Source organism: Lissotriton vulgaris, chromosome 2_1 (genome assembly GCF_964263255.1).
Source record: "Lissotriton vulgaris chromosome 2_1, aLisVul1.2, whole genome shotgun sequence".
NCBI lineage: Eukaryota > Metazoa > Chordata > Amphibia > Caudata > Salamandridae > Lissotriton > Lissotriton vulgaris.
The window spans coordinates 461866759-461889682 of record NC_141687.1 but is presented as its reverse complement, the minus strand read 5'-3'; the positions used below and the strand labels follow the sequence as shown (position 1 = coordinate 461889682).

General features: G+C 43.8%; 1 protein-coding gene across 1 annotated transcript in view; it reads right to left on the bottom strand.

The window, feature by feature from the left end:
* ANKAR (ankyrin and armadillo repeat containing) overlaps positions 1–22924 on the bottom strand; it is a 1392657-nt gene that overhangs the window by 77028 nt on the left and 1292705 nt on the right. Inside the window, exons 25-26 of the mRNA XM_086955361.1 lie at positions 14258–14367; positions 10919–11115 (exon numbers count right to left, since the gene is read on the bottom strand). Coding sequence (XP_086811487.1) covers positions 10919–11115; positions 14258–14367 — 307 coding nt within the window. The remainder of the gene's footprint in view (positions 1–10918; positions 11116–14257; positions 14368–22924) is intronic.

Genomic DNA, 22924 nt, shown 5'->3' with positions numbered 1-22924 from the left:
AGCTTACAGTGGTTATTTTTCACCTACTGGGTCATGTAAAACTTAAACTTATAAGTCCTACTTTTTAAATACCATGCATCCTGCCCCATGAGCTTTTAGGGCTAATCTTAGGGGTGACGAATAAGTATTTATAAGAAAGGCTTAGGTGTGGCAAAATATTTCAAAATAGCAGTTTAAAACAGCACTACAGGCTACAGTTGCCCGCCTAAGAGGTTTAAAGTGTTACTTGAATGAGTGGCACATTAAGTGCTGCAGGTCGACTAGTAGCATTTAATTTACAGCCCCAGGGCACAGGTAGTACCGAATACTAGGGACTTATGAGCAAATTAAATATGCCAATCAGGTGTAGGCCAATTTTACCATGTTTTAAGGAGAGAGCACAAGCACTTTAGCACTGGGTAGCAGTGGTAAGGTGCACAGAGTCCTAATATGAAAAACAACAAATTCATAAAACAGGAGGGGGAAGGCAAAACGTCTAGGGAAATACAACAGCAAGGTTGTCAGGTCTAACATTCCTCATCTTTGAATATTCCCTATGGTGCAGACTTGATCAGGAAACATCTCTCCAGCAGTGCTCCTGTGCTGGCTCCATACTGCACTGGAAGTGATAGAGACCGCATATAAGTGCTACCCATGCACAAGGATATCAGTTATTTTCTGTTCCTTCCTACACTGATCCAGAGCTCCGCTTCTAATGTAATCAGTGTTCTAATGACTTCCAAACTAAATCCAGTGTGTTTGGGAATGAAGTCCCCTCTTAAAACAAACCGATTTCAAAACATGCTGTGGCTGTAGAAAGCAGATGTCAGTTACAGAACGTCACAAGGTGTATGTCTAGTGTCTGGGCATAGGACAAGATTTGAGGTCCTGCGATAATTGTGCCATCATGGTCCAAAGGTGATCAGGGACTGAGAAGCAAAGCTATATGTTGCTGCCCATAAGAAGAAGTTGTGGCTCTCACATATGTCCTGCTCCAAGTTATGGGCAACATCAGTGATGTCATTTGAAATGTCATGAATGCTGCCACTGACTAGGTCATGAGTGATGTAATATGTGAGGCCATAAGCAATGCATTGTGGGGGCGTAAGTTATAGTCAGATAACTATCACTGTTGAATTACTATGGTTTTGTAAAAGTGAAATCTGAGCCTAAGTATAAAGATCCTGTAACCTTTGTTTCATTCAGTGAATTTCTAAGGCTTTTTAATTCAGTTCCCTGATTCTAACGTCCCTTTAACCTTTGGTTCTTTAAGTGAATTTCTAAGGTTTTTTAAATTTTATTTTCTAACTATAATGTCCCTGTAACCGTTGTTTTTTAGGTCTCGCCTACACAGCGCGCTTGCGCTACATAGGAGACCTTTGTTCTGCTCTTTTTGGACGCACATACTCGTGCTTGTGGCAGCATTCACCTTGCGGAAGCGAGCAGGGGCGCGCCACAAGCACGAATGTGTGCTTCCAAAAAGAGCAGACTGCCCACACACGCATGCACCACCTCCCGGCTTGGTCCTTTCTTGCAGACCATCAACACCAGCGAGCGCGCGCCCGCACCACTCCCTGCCGGGCTTGTTAAATCTTGGCGTTCACTGAGCAACCCGTCCTCTGACTATGGAATCTTTGGTAATCCCTGGTTACTAACCATAAGGTGAGCCTTCGCTCTTTTTCTAACTTGTTCCTTTTCCTTCCAGTGATCCTGCTCTCTCGGGGACCCGAAGCCTAAAGGCTCTAGGTGAACTGCCCATCACAAATCTTCTTTCTCCTGCCCTCTCTTGCCGCTCTGCATTTCTTGTGAAGGCCTCCTTCCGCTGTTCTGTCCCACATGTCCAGGTATGCTTAAGAAGCCCTGGCCTCGCTTAATCCTGTCTCCTCCCCACTGCGCATGAGCTAGTCTTCATCAGCCATGGTACGTCAATCATGATGCTGGTGACGGTGACATGCCATTCCTCCCTCGCCCACAACCGTTCTCCACCAACCCCTTCCAGCTCTCAGCTCTGCTTTTCTCTCTCACCGCTGCCCATTCACTTGAGGCCTGGCCTCCCAGGCTCTTCCTCTCACTTGCAAACCCTTACTCCGATCCATGTGCAAATGTGAAAGGACAAATATAAACATACATAATGTTGGTAATTCTAAGGATAATAACTCCTTTAGTAACATTTGCGGTCTGTCGTTTTCTGGCTTCTTTTGCATCACTACTGTTGCTTGCAGCCGCAGCCAGTACATTTGGTGTTGTAACCTGTGCGAGATTTACTTACTCCTGTTCATCCAGCCATCCAGTCATGCACTCACGCACCCATCGAACTCTTGATTCGTTCTCGCATTCACCCATCCACACAACTACACACATGATTAGCAATCAATAAAAAAAATCACTTTAACTTTAAAAACTCAAACCTACAATGGGTTTATTGATGTTTATATCACACATACATATCCACAGAGACACACACATTTTGCACCACTGACTTTCAATTCATGCGTTAGTGGCTGAGATCAGCTGCAAATAAAGTTGTTGTGCTCTAGAACCCATCCTCCCTGGGTGATACTTTTATCAGCCTAACATCTTGCAATTTTTGTGTTTTTTGCCATCCGATGATTAAATACTTTGGGCCCAATGTAGGTGTCCATTTACCGGCCGGTAACGGCCGAATTCGGCCGTTACCGACCGTTAAATGAGTTTTCAGATGTAGGGGGCCTATATTTTACCGATTCTGTAAATTTACCGAATCAGTAAATTTACAGAATCGGTAAATACCGAATCTTAACGATTCGGTATTTACCGATTCTGTATTACCTACATCCCCCCCTTCTATTTTACCACTTCTTAAATACCGATTCGGTATCATTCGGTATTTAAGAAGTGGTAAAATGTACTTACCTACATCGAGCCCTTTAATTCCCCATTTCCAACTAGTGCCTATAAAATGATTTTATGCCACTAGCATCATGGTCCCAAGCTCCTCATAAATTACAATAAAATCAGCTTTTAGTCTACATTGAACGCAATTCTTTTAACGGTTTCCTAAACTATTTTCATCAATTTGTAATGCAAGTTCGTTAAGTTTTACATTTCTTTAGTAAACTACAGTTAAGTACACCAATATATTTTCTGAAAGTGTATTTCATTTTAAGATGTTGGTGCTGCAAAATGCGTTAGTCGAAATGGTGAGGTTATCAGGTTCCTGAAAATGTGGTTAGTCTAGACACCATAGGGGATTGAGTGTCACCATGGACACATTATTGGGCATTATTGGCCTTTGAGTAAGCCAATGATGCTAGTTACACACATTATTGTTGCTATGGCCAAATGTGTGCCTCTCAGCCCCAAGGATTCCAGTCAGGGCAACTGTGAAATCTGAAGGAATTTTGGGTCCCAGTGCAGAACATATTTAGGGCCCTCTGCTCAGAACAACTTTTAATTTATTAGCAATGTTTATCTAATTTAAACTGTAGTGAAGCCACAAATAGTGACTTATAGATGATATTTTCAACAAGCATTGGCATAGCCAATAGGTCTCGCCTTTGGCACCTTATAAGTATTTAATTATGCAGCACAAGATCCTTGGTGCAACATAAACTGTTGCATGGCTAAACACTTATAATGTCCCAAAGGCGAGACATACTGGCTATGCCAATGCTGGTTTTCAGTTAATTTCTATGGTTTTTTAAATGGTAGTCACATTTGCTGAGTGAGAGAAAGGGGATGGGACCAGCTCCAAGCAACCCCACTGTGTGGGACATACTGGAGATAACAGGAGGGTTTCTTAGCCCATAAGGACCCTAGGCTTGTGAGGGGATTTCAGCCCCCAGCCAATAGAGTGCCAGGAAGCGCATTTGCATATTGGTAGACAAAGGGGGCGGTGCCTCAGACAACCTGTCAGCAATCCTGCTGTATGGAACTTACTTGAGGTAACAGTAGGAGTTGTTGGCCCCCAATGACCCTCATGCCCCCCAAGGACCCTCACCAGCCACGGTGACTTCATCACCCAGCCAGTAGTGTGCAAGGAGATGGCTTTGCAGAGTTGTGGAGAAAGGGTACAGGGCCTCAGACGACCTCTCAGCAATCCCGCTGTGTAGGACTTACTGTAGGTAACAGGAGGGGTTGGTGGCCTCCCATGACCCTCCGCAATCCAAGGGGAATTCATCCCCCAACCAGTAGTGCACAAGGAGACGGGTTTGCAGAGTGGTGGAGAAAGGGGAAGGGCCTCCTGTAACTTTCCCAGGCCGGCCGTTTTTTAATTTTTTTTATTTTATTAGGGGAGGGGTGCTGTGTTGCACCCCTTCCCCAGACCTATTTCAGTGCTAGGAACCCAATCTCCCGGGCCCGGCCTACTTGTAATAGGGAAGAGGGGCTGCCTAGACCCCTACCTTGGCCGATTTCAGCTCCAGGGATTTCATCACCCGGGAAAAGGCTATTACACATGAGAGAGGGGGTTGTGCGTCTCCCCCTCCCTGGGGTGAATTCAGCTGCAGGGACATCATCCCCCGGGGCTAGGCCCAGGGCACCCACTCTTCACAGGGCCTTTGGAGGCAGCCTATAGGCCGCGGCAGTCCCTGCTGGCTCCTCGCCTCCTGTTGGAGCCGGCATTGCTTTTAGACATTGAAAGCTGCTAAACATGCAGCTCCCTAATGTCTGAAAGCAATTCTGCTCCGCTTCCAGCAAGCGAGCGCATTTCTGAGCTCTCGCTAGCTGGAAGCAGAGCATTTTCTATGGCTTGGCAGGAGCGGTGAAGCTTCTGCCAAGCCACAGCAAATAGCTATGTTCTGGGTTTGGCCTCCTGGACATAGCAGGAGCCGGCCCTGGGGGTGGCAGTCCTCAAGGCCATGTATGGCTCCAGGAGGGAGGCCATGGGGCCTCCCTCCTTTCTTGGATTTGGCCCCGGGAGGTGGTAGTCCTCTGGGAGGTGTGGGGGTCCGTGCGCCCCCACATTCCATTGTACAAAGGAGGTGGTGGCCCCCGGGGCTGCAGGAGGGGTCTGTGCAGCCCCATGAGCTAAATTTAAACAAAGCCTTGGCCCCCTGTATTCAAATGCTATAAAACTCATGGGAGGTGGTGGTCGCTGGGGGTGCGGATTCCCTTGCAGGCCCCCCACATTAATTTTCCTTTCTTTGCCAGGTGAGGTGGTGGTCCCTGGGGTGTGGGCGAGCCCAGTGGGCGCACCCACATCCATATCTCCTTGCGCACATTGGAGGTGGCAGTCCCCAAGGAGCAATGGTGCCAAATGGGTACCCCCTGCAAAATTAAAAAGCATTGGCATAGCCAATAGGTCTCGCCTTTGGGACCTTATGTGTTTGGTTATCCAGCACAATATCTTTGGTGCAACAACGTCAACTGTTTGTTGCATGTCTAAACACTTATAAGGTCCTAAAGGCGAGACCTATTGGCTATGCCAATGCTTGTTTGTTCCTCATTTTGGTGTCTTACTCTCGCCAACAGAGCAGTGACCTATTACTTGTATCCTTTCAGTTGCCTGCACATTTCAGGCTGTTTATTCATTGCCTACTAATTCAGAAAGTTCTGGGATTTCTCTCACAAATCAATTTCATCCATTAATGGAGTGCAATCACATCCATGGTACAATCAAGGACTACTACTCCTTGAATGCACTAGGGTGTCATTCAGCTTTCACGTTAATATCCCGAATGGATATTGCGGTGTTGGCACTTAGCCTAACGTGTCCTTCTTGAAAATGCCTTTTAAATTCACAAAGACAGGATGTGCTTTAAGCAAGCTTCTGTTCGCTATAGAGCCCATTCCTTCCTACGAGACCTCACTCTAGCTTTCAATCCAGCGTTTTCCATCCCCATTGTTTAATCACTCCTTCTTCTGGAATCCTCGCAGACGAACCCTCACTTCAGGACTGTACCTTGCCTTTCTCCACTCACAGCCCAGAGCTCCTTCTGCTCCACATGGCACTTTTTTTTAGGTAGAGGACTGCGTCACACTGCGTAGCAGTCTGGGCGGAGCTCCGAGATTTTATGTTTCTTAATTAGGGGGCTTGAACCCGCCCCTCTTCTCCATTGGCTTCCTAAACGGAGGCCAGCCATTGGAGGAGAGGGGCGTCACTAGGTTCAATCCCCGTCTTTTTCGGATTCGGGGGTGTTTTTTTAAGCTTCTTTCTTATTTTCTGTCTCTCCTCTTCCTATTAGCTGGAACTTTACCTTCCAGCCAATGGGAAGAGGAGAGAAAGAAAACCACGCCCCGAATCTGAAAATGTCGGGGCTTTTCGGAAGCCATTTTTGTTTACAGAACATGGCCAGCGCTTGTTATATTTTACATTCAGTGCATGTTCCCTCTTCACCCGGCTTTCTCTCTTACTCCTTGGCGTTATGCTTGTTCTTGGCCATGTTCATCGCTTCACTGCCTTCTGGCCAAGCTCGCAAAATAAAAATACCATATACATTCATTCAAATAAAGTTTTTATATAGCGCTGCATGTCTCCTTCTGGTTCCTTCATAGCAATAAAAAGATAATCACTGACATGGCCTGTTAGGTAGAAGAGAGACATGGTGTTTACTTTTCCTTCCCCTCGGCCGCCCTGGGGTGGGGCGCAGCTCTGGACACGAACCACACATGTACAGGGTGCTTTTTGCTGTCTTGAGAGGTGGCAGGGCCCAGGCGCTGAGTGCTGTGGCCTCTTCCCACCTCCCTCTTTGCCGTCAATGAATTGTCGTGGTTTACCCCTGGCCAGCGTCCCCAACAGGCAGCAGCCGCAGAGCGCTGGGAAGTAAACAAAAGTGAATCAAGGCTGTGGTGCCGGGGGTTCGTGCTGGAACGTGGTGGGTTCAGAGGTCTTGTGGGGCCGTGGGGTGTGTGATTCTTGCAGAGTCCCCAAGGGCTGCCAGGGAGTGCTGCGGGGAAGGGCTCCGAGAGGCAGCGCTTGGAGGGAGAGCCGAGGACAGAGGGCTGCATGGAGGCTAAGCGCCTAGAGCATGCAGGGGAGCCCGCTGGGCGCTAGGTGAGTCTTCGGTGTATTATTTTCCGTCTCTCTTCCTTTGATGCTCCAAACTTTCCCTGTAAGTAGCTGGGCTCATAAGAAGTTGTTCCTCTGCTTCCAGCCCCGGTGTGTACGGAGTGCGGCTCCGGCTGCTCACAGTTCTGAGCACTTCCGCGACTGCTCTCGAAAAGCAGCATTTCATCTTTTGATAACACTCGCCTTGTTGAAGGTTTACCTGTAACTGTCCCATATACGCTTCTAGTCTGCTTTCTAAGCGCTGCCAATTTTTTGGGGGGGCGTGGCTATAAGATTATGGCATGCTGTTACTGACTAGGCTACGGGATGATGATTTGCCCAGGGTCACACTGTTCCCTGCTTGTCATCCCGTTTTTTCTGTGCCTCTGTGTGCGTGGCTCTGTCTGGTGTGTGCGTGGCTCTGTCTGTGTGTGTGTGTGGCTCTGTCTGTGTGTGTGCGTGGCTCTGTCTGTGTGTGTGCGTGGCTCTGTGTGTGTGGCTCTCTGTATGTGTGTGTGTGTGTGGCTCTCTGTATGTGTGTGTGCGTGTGTGGCTCTGTGTGTGTGTGCGTGTGCGTGGCTCTCTGTGTCTGTGTACGTGCGTGGCTCTCTGTGTCTGTGTGTGTGGCTCTGTCTGTGTGTGTGTGTGTGCGTGGCTCTGTATGTGTGTGCGCAGCTCTGTCTGTGTGTGTGTGCGCGGCTCTGTCTGTGTGTGTGTGCACGGCTCTGTCTGTGTGTGTGTGTGTGGCTCTGTGTCCACAAATACTCTCTACTACTCTCTAATGCTCACCTATTGCCATTGTAAATGACAATACCATTTATTTATGATTTTAAAAAAATGAAAAAAAATGTCATGAGCAATGCCAATACCTCTACCTTTAATAATGCCGAGACCATTGCATTGTAAATGCTTGTTTTTAAAGCGCTTAAGAGAGAAAGCGGAGTGGGATGACGCCAGCATCCTAAAAACAGACCCTAAAATGATAGCTTTCCGTTTTGTGGCCAAGGCCTCCTGGTTTGCATGAAAAAGACTTGTGGGTTTTAATGAGTGGCTGGGCTCGCAGGGATGCAGCAGCTATTCATTGGTAGGCCGGGAAACCTCCACTGTGTGCATACATCTTGTAGGAGGTAGTGGGGGGGTCTTGAAGGCTGTTCTCTTCTCTGTGGAGCAGACACAAATGAACTCTCCAAACCAGAATGTGTGTTTGAGACACCTTATCTTCTTTTATACGCCTTGTCATCGTCACATGATATTTTGCAATTAATTTCACAGAAGGTTCTTCACCTATCATAGTGCAGTGAATGGATACCTTCATCGAAGCATGAGGTGCAGCTGAACAGTGTGAGCAGGGACAGGGGTGTGCCTACCTAGAGCTGACCCTACAATGTGTTTATATATATATATATCACTTGCTTTTCTGGTATTTATTATTGCTACATAAAAAACACACAGATAGCAACCAAAACATATAGAAGCTGTTTTCGCAGGGGGAGAGCTAACGTCATGGACGCTATATAGACCCTCTGTTAAAAATGACAGAATATCATTAAAAGGAGTGAAGGTTCCAATATTTATACTCCTTGAAACTCAAGCATATTCTCTTAGTTTAACCATCAAAGTATTGCCTCTTTATTGCGCTGTTTCTCATTTGTTTCAACAAAGTAACACACCGTGTACCACGTAATCCTTGCACCAAGTCATGTGATACTGTTCACTCGATTGTAACCCAAAATTATAATTTGCATTGACAAAAGTTTTAGTACTTTAGAAAAATGTAGCCAAGATAATGTCATCCGAAATGCACCTCAAAATTCTATGAATCCAATGTAGCAATTGTAAAGGGAAAACACCAGCCAGTTGAAAACGGGTAGAAAACCATGCATTTCCAAAAAATGTAACGAAGTTCAAAGGAGAGCTTGCACTAGTAGACTGTCATGGATCAGCGTTCACGCTGAGTGGAAACTGCTGAAAACGGACAGAAATACAGGTTTGGTGCAAGCACCTTTACCGTCACACGAAATAGCCAGAATAAAAGACGAACAGGACAGGATCCAAACCGAAATAATCTGCCTCGGTTCCTCATCGGGTGTCAATTAGACCAGCTCAAGCGCGGGCCTCGTGAGGTAGCAGGGGGAAGGGGCCTGCGCAATTCCCTTGCGGGAGCGAGGAGCCAGGCGCAATGATTGCGACCATATGGCGCCACCATATGGCGCCGCTCGCTCCAAAGAGGGAATCACCAGACGTGCACGCGTTGGCATTGGAAGCAATGCAACGCATGCATGTTTTTTTTCCCAAAGCTGACCCCATGGGGGGTCTTTTTCCTATACAGCGCATGCGAGACCTAAAAAGCATTATCTCTAGGATGTGGCCCACCCGGGGGAACATGAAAATAATTTTGCAGCATATACGCAAATCCACCTGTGCTCTTGTGGCAAAATTGACCCACTGTGGGACCAGTCCTAGGAGGTCAGGATATTCCTATCCTGCCCCCCTTTCTATATTTGTTTATGTTTTTGTGGGACTCTTCTCATGTCGAATCCCAAGATGGCTGCCAACACTTCCTGGTTCCAGTGCAGGCTGCTAATGAATAAGGATAGGCTATTGATGGCTATGAGACGAAGGAACACACGAGAAGCAGTGGATTCTAATAATCTGTAAGCTAGCCCTGGACTCTAGTAAAACCCATTAATGATTATGTCGCCCTATTTTTAAGACTTTTCTATTAATTCTCTTTTAACTTGTCTATTTTATACAATATTTTTAAACAATGTATGTTTATCTTTTTATGCTCTTTTATGGTATCTTCTGAAGTGCCGAATAAAGGTATTTGAAATGAAATGAATAAGGATAGTGGGCCAGGGGGAGGAATGTTATTTTAAAAAACATGATCTACTTTTAATGGCTGCCCGCTGGCTCGCCTCCTTCCTCATTCTCTTCATCTACCTGTCTCGGTCAGCAGCAGCAAGAAGCACCCCAGCAGCCATTCACAACACTGCAATGCAGTGTTGTGGTTGGTCTGAGCACTGTGGATCAGCGCTCAGACAGGAACAGGGGGCCTTTGTATGTTCCTGACCAGGCTGTGTAATGCAGGCTGGTAGGAACATGCAAAGTGTGCATGATCTGTTTGGTTGGCCCATGAGGGCCCTTCCCCTGCTCTGGCCAGCCCCACCCCACCACTGAATGCAATAGGGGAAAAAATGACAATAACGAAAAGTTATTATCAATTTTATTTTCCTTTTGAGCAGTGAGGCAATGCTGCTCTGCCTTAGCGGAGGAGCTATCACTGCCTGGCTCAAGTGAAGGCAGGATCAGATTTCAACATTGGGACTGCTGGATCCGTGGAGGATATGCATCCCTATATATAAAAATTTGGATTTCCCTTAATATTTCCACAACTACAAAACGGATTAACACCAAATCACAAAAAAGCACAATCTGTGGACCAAAAGCTAGCTTTCTGTCAGATTTGGTGAAATTCCATCCAGCAGTTCGGGCTGCAGGCTCGTTCAAAGGTCCAATGGGAATTAACATGGGGGAAAATCTGTTTGGGACTCCCCTTTCTTCACGGCCCCCGCTAGACAAACCACACCGAAACATTCCAGGCAGTAGCTGAAGTAAAAGGCAAATTGTTTGGGAAATCCTCATGAAGATTCATCAACCGGCGCAAAAGATATCAGCAACTGAAAATCCCCTTTTTGATAGAAACTAGGTCCTAGGTCCTAACTATAACTACCTACTGGTGACCGCCAGTAGGTAATACGTTCATATATAATGTGAAGAAATTTGTAACTTGTTTTCAATTTGATGATAGAGATGAGAAGCTGATATCTACACTACACTGTACCGACTGAGGGGGATATGAGAATCACAAGTGCAATATGATGGCGACTTCTGATTTTCTCTTTGACTTTTGACCTTGTTGTTGAAGCAATATATTAGAGAATACCCAATTGCTAATTTATGCAGCAATACCTTATAGATGGTAACCCCACTTGTTTTTGCCTTTCAAAGTCCTTTGTAAATTCCGTAGAGATTCGAGCGTCTTCATTTAGATTGCTTTTTAGCAGGTCAAAAAGTTCTGGTTTACGCCTGCACTCCATCAACAGATAGCGATGTGCTGTTCGGTTAAAAGATAAATATCCAAGAGCATTTGCACAGGCAACACGGACCTAAGAAGACAAACACTGCACTGTTAGTGGTTCACTTAGGCATATTATAAAGAACATTATAATGTTTAACCTCCATAAGTAACCTTTTGTCTTTTGCAGTACCTTGACGCCTTGTCAAGGTGTTGTACCACTTATTTACAGTTTTTAAAATTTGGAATATTTTTATTTGGTTTTGAAAGTCATGACAATAGCAGCACGGACAGGTCCCAGTACAAAAAAGTAAATAAAGAAGAAGGGCATCCGTACTTCAGGTGTTTCAAAATAACCCAATAAGAACAATGGAAGAGAAAGAAGAGTAGCTTCAACGATGTGACAGGCATGATAATTTAGGTTACATGAATTAGGTGTTTTGGAATAAGAACACATCATCACCATCATTGTGCATAGCCAGTCCATAATAATTGATCCAGCTACCCTATGCTTTGTAAAAAAAAATCATAGCTGGTGTCCTGAGGGCCCACCAATGTTTGGCCAGATCCCTCTTTCCTATCACTAAGCCCAAGTTTCAGAGTAATAATTTCATTTGTGGAAGGTCTAGGTCATTAGGGGGATGCATCTCTCATAGTGTGTATAGGAGTGCTAGCCACAGACTCATTAATTTTAACTTCATTAGTCTGGTCTATTATACTCCACAGCGTCTGCACCAAATCAATCCCGCTCAGCCCCTACAGTTCTACAGATACTTCAGACTTTCTGCACCTAACCTAGGCTTGCCCCCTATACAGTCCTACTGGTCTGAGGTAGTTGATATGGTTGGGAATGTTATTGTCTCCCAATTCCTGTATGCACCCTCCACTCTTCTAGGTTATGGTGTAGACGTTCCTCGCCCTAGAAAACTAGTAACCCTGCTGGTGGTGATTGCTTAATGTAATGTGGCACTGGCCTGGCTCCAGGGCTCCCTTTTTAAGCATCAAGACTGGTTGAAAGATGCCACTTACTTTAATGATCAGGCAGAGACATATACATCACTGCAAACTCCTAGAGTGAGGCCCAAAGACATATGGGGCCTCTTTCAGGATTACATGTTACATCAAATCTCTTTAACTAGAGCAACCTCAATCCCTATGGGTATGTGGCTGGCCCCTTCTGAGTAGTAGTGATGGGCAAGCTGATCCTCTACCTGTGCCTTGTGACTGTTCTGTATTGATGATTGTGGTATAGAATGCTTTCTTTCCCCTCCCTTCTTCCTTTTTTTCTGTCACCAGGCATCTCGGTTGCTGGTATAGGGATTGCACTGACCCACTGGGATTATGCTGTAAGCACTCTTACTGTGCCTATTAAGCCTATGCTACTTGATATCAATATGTCCTGCTTTCTGTATCATTTGTAAATTAACTATCACGTATATCACAAATTTCAATAAAAATATGTTAAAATTAAAATCTTTGTTTTTCAATATTACATGCTGATTTAAGAAACGGTCTATTTCGAAGTTCTGTTTTTTTTACTATGAGTTGAAGTAAGAGAAAAAATACTCAAGGCATCATAAGTTAAAAGAACATTTACCAGAACCCTAAACTTTTCCTTAGAATTTGAAAAAATACCAGATTTTTACCCTGGTCCTACCGATCCTGTGTTTCCTATTCTAGTGGTATATATGCCTCATGGGCTCATTCACAGATATTTGAGCATGTAGGATTACTCCGATGTTTGAGGAAAACTTCTGACTCATGAGACTCACAAAATCGCATGAAGTAGTTTTGGAAATCTAGAAATTGTAGATTTATAAAAGTACTCCTTCTCTATATTTAATCTGGTTAGTTGTTCATTAGGTTGACAATGCATTACATGTTTCTGTTTTTCTTCACATGTGAAATATTTTTTTCTGTAGAGAAACTCTTTGCACTGTTACTCAACTAAATTTCAGTTTAATCCTTTCCCATTCCAACCCTAGAACCCAGTGTTAGTGCAATGAATGTTTAATGAATGATAAATAAAATAAACAGGTTAAAGCTGAGGTTAGGGTGATGTAAAAGTTTGGGATCAGGATTGAAATTTAAGTTAGGGTTCTTGAAAGGGTTCCTTTTAGGGCAGGGTTAGGATTAGAGTTATGTTTAAATTTTATGTTATTTTAAGGTTACAGGAGGATTACAATAGAGGTAAGGCAATGGCTATAGTAGTAAAAGGTTTAGGAATTCCTTTAGATGTAACTTTTATGATAGGGTTATAGTTAGGGCTAGGCTTGTTGTCATGAACGTTCTGGTATTTTTCGTAATAGTCAAACAATGTAAAGTGTTCTTTTCTTTATATTGAGTTCACCATAAACGCTTGTTTATGAATACATTTCTTTATTTACACTTTCTCCCTTATCATCTAGATCCCCTGCAAGGTAGTTTCCTGGTTCAACCATATGGTATCAACAACATTAGACAAGAAGATAACACTAGAAAAGGAAACTATAATATGTTCAAGTTTACTTAAAACTTGTACCGAGGGATGACATTTATGTCAGTATTGCTTTACTTCAAAATGCCTTGATATCAACACCTCTGTACGAAGATGCAGTAATGCTGCAGGGGCATTTAAAATATTACGGGGTTTGGTTTTCGTGGGGTGCTGCATTTCCACGTCATTATGAATTCTGTAAATCCGATTGGGAGATAATATACTAGCTCAAAACTTTTCCAGCATTCTCAGCTGCATAATACAGATATTGCATTATTTCTGCACAGTTTTTGCCAGGTCTTTCTTGGGATAATATACTAGTGCAGAATGTTTCCTTCATTCTAAAATGCATATTCCAGACATTGCATTTTTTCAGCACAATTTTCCAGGCCTTTCCTGATGATGCCTGTGTGTGGAAAAAATGTCAGGGCCGTGCAAAATTTATAAACAAAAATAGTCCCCCTTTTAAGGTGCAAACACCTTTTTAATCTGAATTAGGATTACCACTGGAAATGTGGGTTTTAGTGTGATGAATATATAAGGCTATAAAATAAGGCCTATGAAAAACATGCAGAACAATTTAGGATTATTTTAAAAATAAGTTCTATAAATGTGGATAGAAGAGACCTTAAGGGAACCTTATGAAACAGATTTATGTTAGTTTTTCCAAAACGTGATGCATGATATCACAATATTTTGACCAAAACATATAAATTCCATCCAATACTGTTTACTTAATCAAACTTTATTTTAGTACCTCCTCATCTTCTGAGTACAAACGGCGTGTAAGGGACTCTATGATCCCAAGTGTAGTAAATGCATCAGGTATTCCAGCTCTAGTATGAGACAGACTGGAAATCAGCTCTCCTACAAAAAAACACAATTATTTGTAAAACTTCAGATTGCAGGTTCCTACAAAATCAGTGATGGTAATATTAATATTACCAATATGAAATAAACATATGTATTCATTGGGAAAAGCAAGATCAAAAATTTAAATCAACATTACTTTTTTTTACAAGGTCCAACATTGCATATAGAACCATCTATTTCAGTGTAAACCGCAAAAATTAAATGAGATTGTATATGGAATATTAGAAATACCATATAGTGCACTCGTTTGAAATATATATGTATATTTTTAACCTGTTTTTATTAAGTTTTCACAATATGGTACATTACATGCCATTGCACATATTAACTGTACAGTAGAAAAGAACACGCAGCATCTCATAATCAACAATAGAGTGCATAAGTATCCTGCTCTGGGACCAGTATTATAAGTCAAAGATCCCATCTCACTACTATCGTAATATAACAGTGTCTCATAACCATACACTGTGCATTATGTCTGGGAATAAACGACCAAGAGAAAACAAATAAACCATCAACAGTGGTGGCAGCAAACGCTGCGGGCCGTAAACGTCCACAGCACTAGCCGGGATGAAAGAGAAACAGTCTTCAAAAAGGGTCAAAAGGTGTCCCTGTATGGGGGTAATCAGAGTGAGGGGGAGGAAAGTAGCAAGGCAGGAGGTGCAGAGGCATCCCTGTGTGCTGAAGGGCATCAATCGCCCAGTGCCACTTAGGTCCCGAAACCCATGAGAGCCATCTCATTTCACGTTAGTACCCCCAGACATCCCTAGGGGAGCACCCACCTGCATAATCCCTACAGGCAATCCCACCACTCCACACACTCTTCAACCCCTGCAGGCTCCACTATGTATCATTCAATCATTCTGGGAATCAACCACATGGGACTTCAGGTATGTAGTGGATATCACAGTCCAAGGGGCAGTAAATAACACAGTCCCTGGCTCTTCATCCGTTATGTTTGCCCAGCATGTCCCCCCAAATCTCCAAGTCACAATCCGCATTCTCATCGGTGTGGACCTAGTGGAGCTGTCGCTCCTCAGCTACTACCCATTCACTCAGGTCTGCCCTCCAGTTATGTAGTTGGAGGAAGCTAAACGCGTCTGGTGTATTGCAATGAGGCGTTTGCTCATATAAGCCCCAACAGGACAACCTTATGGGTCATTCATGACTCAGTTTGTGGGGTCGTAACTACACCTAAAAGGCAGTGTTTAATTGAGGGCTCAAAATCGATTCTCGTAACGTACCTCAACCTCCTTAGTATTTCAGTCCAATAATCTTGTAGTTTCACACAGGAATGAGTAATGTGAAGGAATGTTGCCTGTTTCTGGCCATACCTAGAGCACGCCAACAGTGCGCCTCATTGAAGCGTGGCAGTCGCTGAGGTGTCAGATAGATGCGATGGAGATAGTGAAACTGTGTGAGCTTAGAGCAGGTGTTGCTGGCAAACTCAAAAACTTGCGCAAATGCTCGGTGCCACTCCCCCTCAGTGGGAGGCAGCTGCATTCTGGGTCCTACAGAAAATCAAATAAACTGTCCGTTCCCAAACCCCTGCAACGTGGCAACCTATAAATGGGTATTCAGGAGGGACCTGCATACTGGGCATTAAATATCTCTTGAGGTCAACCCAGTTGCCCCATTTCGCCAACATAGCTTTTCAGTACACCACTGCATTGCATACTGAAATATAATAGAGGTGCAGGTCTGGAAGACCCAGGCCTCCATACTCAATGTCTAATTTCAGTACATCCAGCTTCACCCTACTGAGTCCACCAGACCACACCAGAGAAACCAAGAGACTATCCAAAACAGTTAAGGTAGTATGTGAAATGCAGAAAAGGGGGTTCTAAAGGATATAGAGACAGCACTAGAGTAGAACCATTTTGCTGAGGGCCATTCTTCACATTTTAGAAAGGGGGAGGCAATTTCAGAATTGGACCGTGTAGTTAGACAGGTCAGGCAATCTAATCTGTCCCAGATATCGCCCATCTAACGTTGCACACACAATAGCGTTGTATGATGTCCAACTAATGGGGGTTCCTGTCCCTGTATGTCTGCTAGTACCTTCTTTGCATCAGCAAGGTCTCTCTTGAGTCACCGTCTTGCACTGTCATTCTGGACATGCACTCACCACCTATCACCACATTGAACTCACCCCACTCCAGTCCCCTATTTGAGGCGGGTAGCGAAACTAGTCTTGAAATACCTGGCAATCATCTCCTGTCTGCTGTAAAGCCTTGTACCCGAAAGGAGACCTTTGTGGCAACCCAACTATCACACCCTAGGCATAAGTAGAACATGTGGCAAAGCATCTGACTGCTTGTATTGCTTCGCACTCCCAGATAATTGAAAATACTGCCCTCCGACACGGAGGCGCAAACATGACGAAAGAATATATTTTGGGGTCACTCTGCAGAATACGAAGATTTAATTTAAAACTAATAAGGGGAAATTCTTGTCTAAAATGTTAATGTTTTCATTTGCAGATTCCCATATGCCAACTGAGTTATGGCGGTGGAAAGGTGTCCCTAATGCATGTTTAACAGACGAGGGGCAAGCACAGATACTTAAATGTTTCCAGGATTTTTCTTTTCATGGGGGGAAACAATTTGGTATTTCAGAGAGAAAAAGTGGTGTCATTTTGAATGCATTGCATAGCAGGTATAAAAAATGTGGGCAATTATAAAAAGAATGTAATAAAATACAGAAGACCTGTTACGGTTTGAAAAAAAATCATTGAAAAAAGAGTGGCAAATGTACCAAGCAGCGCAAGAAACATGGGGCATGATGCTGTTTATCTTCCCAGACTGTTTAGATAGCCAGAGTGAGTCGCTGATGAAGAATGTAGTTTGAGGCACGCTGCAGGTTAATTTACAATGCTCACAGGAGGTTTTAATGAATTCTTTGGAGGACTTTCCTCAGCCAGAAATGAATGGTATTTTGGACAGATTTCAGCAAATACTGGAGCGGGATTTGATAACATGACTTGCATGTTTGTTTGAATTAGAAGCTTCTGAAGTCATGTTGAATCGAGAAAATGTAGAACAGTTTCATGCACTCAGCTTTGACTGTGACGTGCAGGAATAGTTTAGAAATTACAGAGAAGATAAACAAATCTGGCTGTTAGAACTACTGAATGTTGGTTGCAGTTACAATTCAGCGGGATCAGTGAGTGACAAACCTTGCTGTTTGAAAAAAGAAATGAGGAAAAATGCTACTTTTAAACATGACTCCATGTGGGGAGAGAAGCTGCAATGTGCTTTTGAAACTGCAAAAGAGGTTACACAATGTGCTTTAGAAGTGAGGCCAATACGGAAAGGAGACATTGAGTTACATATGACAGTTCAGGGGCAGTGTGCCACTTGGAGTATGTTGTAAAAACAAGGAAAGAAGAGGGTGCTCTTGGGCTTTTGGATTAAAATGTTCAAATGGTGGAGAATGTTTTATTTCTTTTGCAAAATAGTTGCTAGTGTTTCAATGCACTTTGACAGACACAGGGAACACACAGTGGCGTTTGAGTTGTGCTCTGATAGACACTAGGCAGGCATAGTTGCTTTTGAGTTGTACTATGATAGACACTTGGCAGATGAATTTTGCACTTTCTCGAATACAATGGCTGATGAAGAATTCCCCTGAGTTATACAGAACAGGTAATGCACATGAAGCAAATGTGATCAAGTGGTACATACAGGTAGAAATTGCAGTTTTACATGAACAGTTGGTGAAGATCCCAGTAGAAAATCCAAGGGTGGTGTTTGAGGTGCCTGAGACAGGATTCCCCGGTGAAGTGGAACATGGAGTTGTGGCAAGAGATTTGGGGAAATGTTACTGCAAAGCACAGCTCCTGTGTATCAGGTAGATGCTCATTGTCCCATACATTTACTGGACAGAACCTATAATTCCCTTACAGATGAAAAGGCTAAAATCTTGGAGGCAGAGGTGATGATGCACAATTCTAATTTGGTGAGCATCACTAAGTGCGAGCACATAGGAGAGAAAGACACTACTAACAGGTTGGCAGAGAATGAAGGGATGCATATTCCCCTAGACTTACTTAGAATTGTGAAATTGATGTGTCAGTATGCACAGCGCAGACCAGTCCCACATATGGTGAGAGGCCAGTTGAAAAAAGGAAAATTCCCAACGCAGATAGGGCAGATGGATTGCCTTGGGCTCAAGCCAAATAATCAAGGGTGTACTTATTCAGCAGTGTATTGAGAGATAGTCAGGAAGGGGACTGCACCAGCCCTTCTTACTGATCAAAGGGAAGGCGAGTTTGACTCCACTATCAAGAATTCAAAGGCCAAAGTGTGGGTAGAATTATCAGATAATTCCCCAGAACCAGGAGAGAACCATGCAGACATTAAAGAGAAAACTTTGCCATCAAAATAGAACAAGCATTTACAATGCAATGGTTTCGCCTTTGGAAAGGTTAGAGCTATTGGCATTGTAAATGAAAACTTTTTATTTATGTGTTGGTTTTGAAAGCAGATAAATAAATGGCATTGTCATTTACAATGCCAATAGCTTAATCTCTCGCAAATACGAGACCTATTGCATTTCCACTGTCCTAGTTATGGGGGTACAACACAGCCCAAGTGATGCGGGGCGCCCGCGCGGGCCATTACCCTGCAGCTAGAACAGCTCAAAGGATGCACATGGCCTCATCTGCCCTTCTTGCTTATTAACGTGTTATTTGTCAAAGGTTCGTTTCTATGCTGGGGGCAGAGGTGAGAGAGGTAACTGCTGCCTGTGCTTACTTTATTGCCCCAGTGGCTCTCGGCTGTGCAGCAGGTCAGTACAGGCTGCGGCCAGCGCCTGAGCTGGTACCATAGCGCTACATTTAGATTGAGAGCTGCGAAAGTGAAACATTATGCATATTTCCTAATGAACGGCTGATTTTCCCGTATTGCACTTTAGAGTGACAGTCTACCATATATATGATATGCAACTGAAATACATAGATTTGTGGCGGCCTTGCTTAGTTCCCGGAACTGTTTTTTAGATCCTTGTGTGCTTTAAGAGTACCCAGATTTTCTGCTTTAAAAGGGTTTGTTCACGTGTGTTTTAAATGGATATACACATTGGTTTTAACTAGTTACGGCATTATGAAACGGTGTGCTTTGTTTTTCTCTTGCAGTGCGGGTTATTTAAACGAGAATGCCGCTGCACTTCCATTGATTGAACTCGTAGCATGCCTCGAATGACCCATTTTCGTCTTTCAGGGTTTTATCGTAGAGTGCCACCATGTCACCAGGCTCTCTGTCAGGCCGCAAGCAAGCTTTCTAGAGAATGATGGACGGGTGGGAGAACCGACTAGGCTGTGGCAGAGGGGGTGTTGTTTCGGACCCGCCTGACCGTGGGATGAAAGAAATAGAAACGAGAGCGGACAGCGGGAGGGGGGACGGCCACACGGACAGCGGGAGGGGGGATGGGCTCACGGACAGCGGGAGGGGGGACGGGCTCACGGACAGCGGGAGGGGGGGACGGGCACACAGACAGCGGGAGGGGGACAGGCACACAGACAGCGGGAGGGGGGGACGGTAACGGGAGTAAAATATGCCGCTTACCTGCTAGCAACTCAATCGCGCAGCCCACCCCTGCAAGGCACACGTTGGAAATGAAACCAACATGCCGATACAAAAAAAAAAAAATAACATCCGCCCACCGCCGGAATGACGTCACAAAGGGGTGGGATGAGAAAAATTTGCCGTAACGCCCACGAATCGCCTCGCACAATGATGGACGCCTCTCTCTTCCAATGGCTAGCCTCCATTTATGGAGCTAGCCAATGGAAGACAGAGTTGGGACAAACATCCATACTGTAACTCAAAAGATTTCGCCCTGCGCGAAAGTCTGCTGCGCAGCTTTCGGCGAGGCGAAACCTAAAAAGTCTTAATTACAAGTATTATTGCATTCTTTCTTTATGTGTAACAGGAAAAGGTCCATCATATAGGCACAAAATAAATGACGACTGAAAACTGATCCTTATCCTAAACAAGTAAAATTTGTTAAATTATCTGAGTAGCCTTCATAGCTAAGTATCTTCAGAGTTTCATCCCCACCAATATGCAAAACCATTTATGTTCATCCCAGGCAGCCTCACTGCTCAGTGAAAAGTCGCATACCTTTGGAATACTATTAAGAAGTAGCAGGTATCTCTGCTACAAAGAGCATTGGTGTAATCTCCCCTTCCTCCCTCTTCGCATCTCATAAGTTCCCAAGTGCATGCATCCGAGGAAAAGAAAGATTATTGAGGTGGTACATAATATCACTGAAGGCAAACCTCAATAGATACTTGGATGCCAATCTTAATAAATAACATTCTATCAAAGATGAATCCAAATGTGAATGCTACAGGCAGCGAGAGCAAGAGATATTATGGGCTTTAAGATCGCATTAATGTAACTCCATGGAAATCTGGAGAGAGTGAGAAATTTAGCATAGCAAAAGTTACTGCTTCGGGTAAAGGAGAGAGAGCAGAAGGGGAAATGCACAGCTTAATAGAGAGAATGGAAAAAGACCATACTAATACGACCCTTCTTATGGGTTGCCTAATGTTTTACAGATATATTGAGCATAGGGAACTGGACACTAGCAGGAAGGAAGGTGAAACAGGAAGAGTCTCGAGAGGCGGGATCACTTTGCCACCGGTGCATCGCCAACCTCTCATCCTCCTGAACTATGTCACTTCGAGCTTACGCCCATCAAAGGCCAGGATCTCTACTGAAAACTCTGCGGTTCATAAAATAGAGGGTTATAGGAACCGTCCCTCCAAGCGCACCTTCAACCGTGCAGTCAGGATGTCTCACTCAAGATCCAAACTAGTTCAGCTCAAATACTAGAGGTTGCAAATTTGAAACAGAAACTACTCAACCTGTCTAGTGGTACACAAGAAAACACTGGAGGCCAGTTGGCATTGGCAACCCCAAGAACATGTGCAGCCCTTCTTCTCGAGGACAGTACGACTCAACATTACAGGCTATTAATCCAGACCAGAGGATAATCCCAAAAAACAGCAGCTCATTTGCTGGCATTGCGTCTTTTTTGCTCCAGTACGGCAGCACCCTGTAGACAACATTGACAAACTCAAAGTAGAATGTCTATAGTGAGAGTATGGAGGATTACCAAACTGAGAAAGGACATGCACTATACTGTGCTGACCAACATTCCTAGAATGTTGTTGTGTGAACTGTAGGAAGCTCTTAAGAATAAACTTCTAACCAGACAATAAAACCAGTTTGGTCCGCCAAGCATACAGTGCTAGGTCGTGAAACATTTGTAAAGGTTCCATATCGCCGAACTGTATTTGCCTTATGATTCCATAATCATTTAATGTGGTCCCAGTAACCTGCTATTTTCTCCAGTGTAACAAGGAGATACACAGGCCTTCAAAATGGACTAAACTCTTCCATTGATTGATGTTGGAAAGATCCAAATTGCCAATTCTTTTTACAATATTCAGAGAATAACCTATTGTAATATCTGGTGCCATAAACTAACATTCTCTGAAATACCTTCCTATTCTGCTGTTAGGCACATAACTTGCACAATCCATAAAGCCTTACGACCTTTTCATTTTCATTTGATAGTGTGAAGACACATTGACGCCTCTTTAAAGTTTACTCTTAGTTTATAAGGAATTAGTTGAGGAGGTAATCAGTGTTTCATCTTGTCCATGTTTTTTTATCCCGTTCTATTATAAATCTAATGAAAGAAAGATCAGGAGGCCAGAATGTGTTTATATAATACTCCCTGACACCTTTATGGATCTAAATAAGGCTGTGCCTTATAGCTGGCCTGAAAATAAGCTCTCCCACCCAGATCTGAAATTTCAGGGGTGGGCTGTTGGACCTAAGACAACATTTCAGGACATCCCCAAAAGCGTATTTTCCCTACAAGTAACCTAGATGGAAATAATTTAGATAGGCATAGTAGGCATGAAATGATGGCATGACATCTTTCCTTTCAGACCAACATTGGACACCACTCCAGACTAAAGTTTTTTTCGCAAGCATACGCCTCACGAAGAGAGGCTAAAAAATGAAAAGATGTTCTTATTTGAACTTGGTGGTCGTCGGCTTGGAAAAAATAGTTAAAATATAAAAATTAAGTTAACTACAGACATAATTTTAATAGAAAAGCACGTAGCGCAGGCATAGAAACCATATTTAGTTTATTTTTTCTTCAAAAATATGAATTTTATTGTAGAATCTAAAATAGTTACAGTGTAGGGAAAAACTCAAGAAATACTTTGTTCTGGGATAAGAATGTCAAACATACATTACAGCCACCACAACTCCAGATCCCATACTTAAGCATCAAGTGTCCGTTATGCACTTGGTTTTCCCAGATTCTAGATGGAAATAAACTAGCATCCACCACATTTGCACACATGTTGTTTCACGTGGCCTTTTAATGCGTCGCAGCTTTGGGCATTAATGCCTTGTTTGGCAGAACATGATGCCTGGAAGGCAGTCGTTTGTTCCATGATGCTTTCCTTGTGCCTGTGCCAGCTGCAGAGAGTAAAATAACAGGGTCTGGAGTGATAACG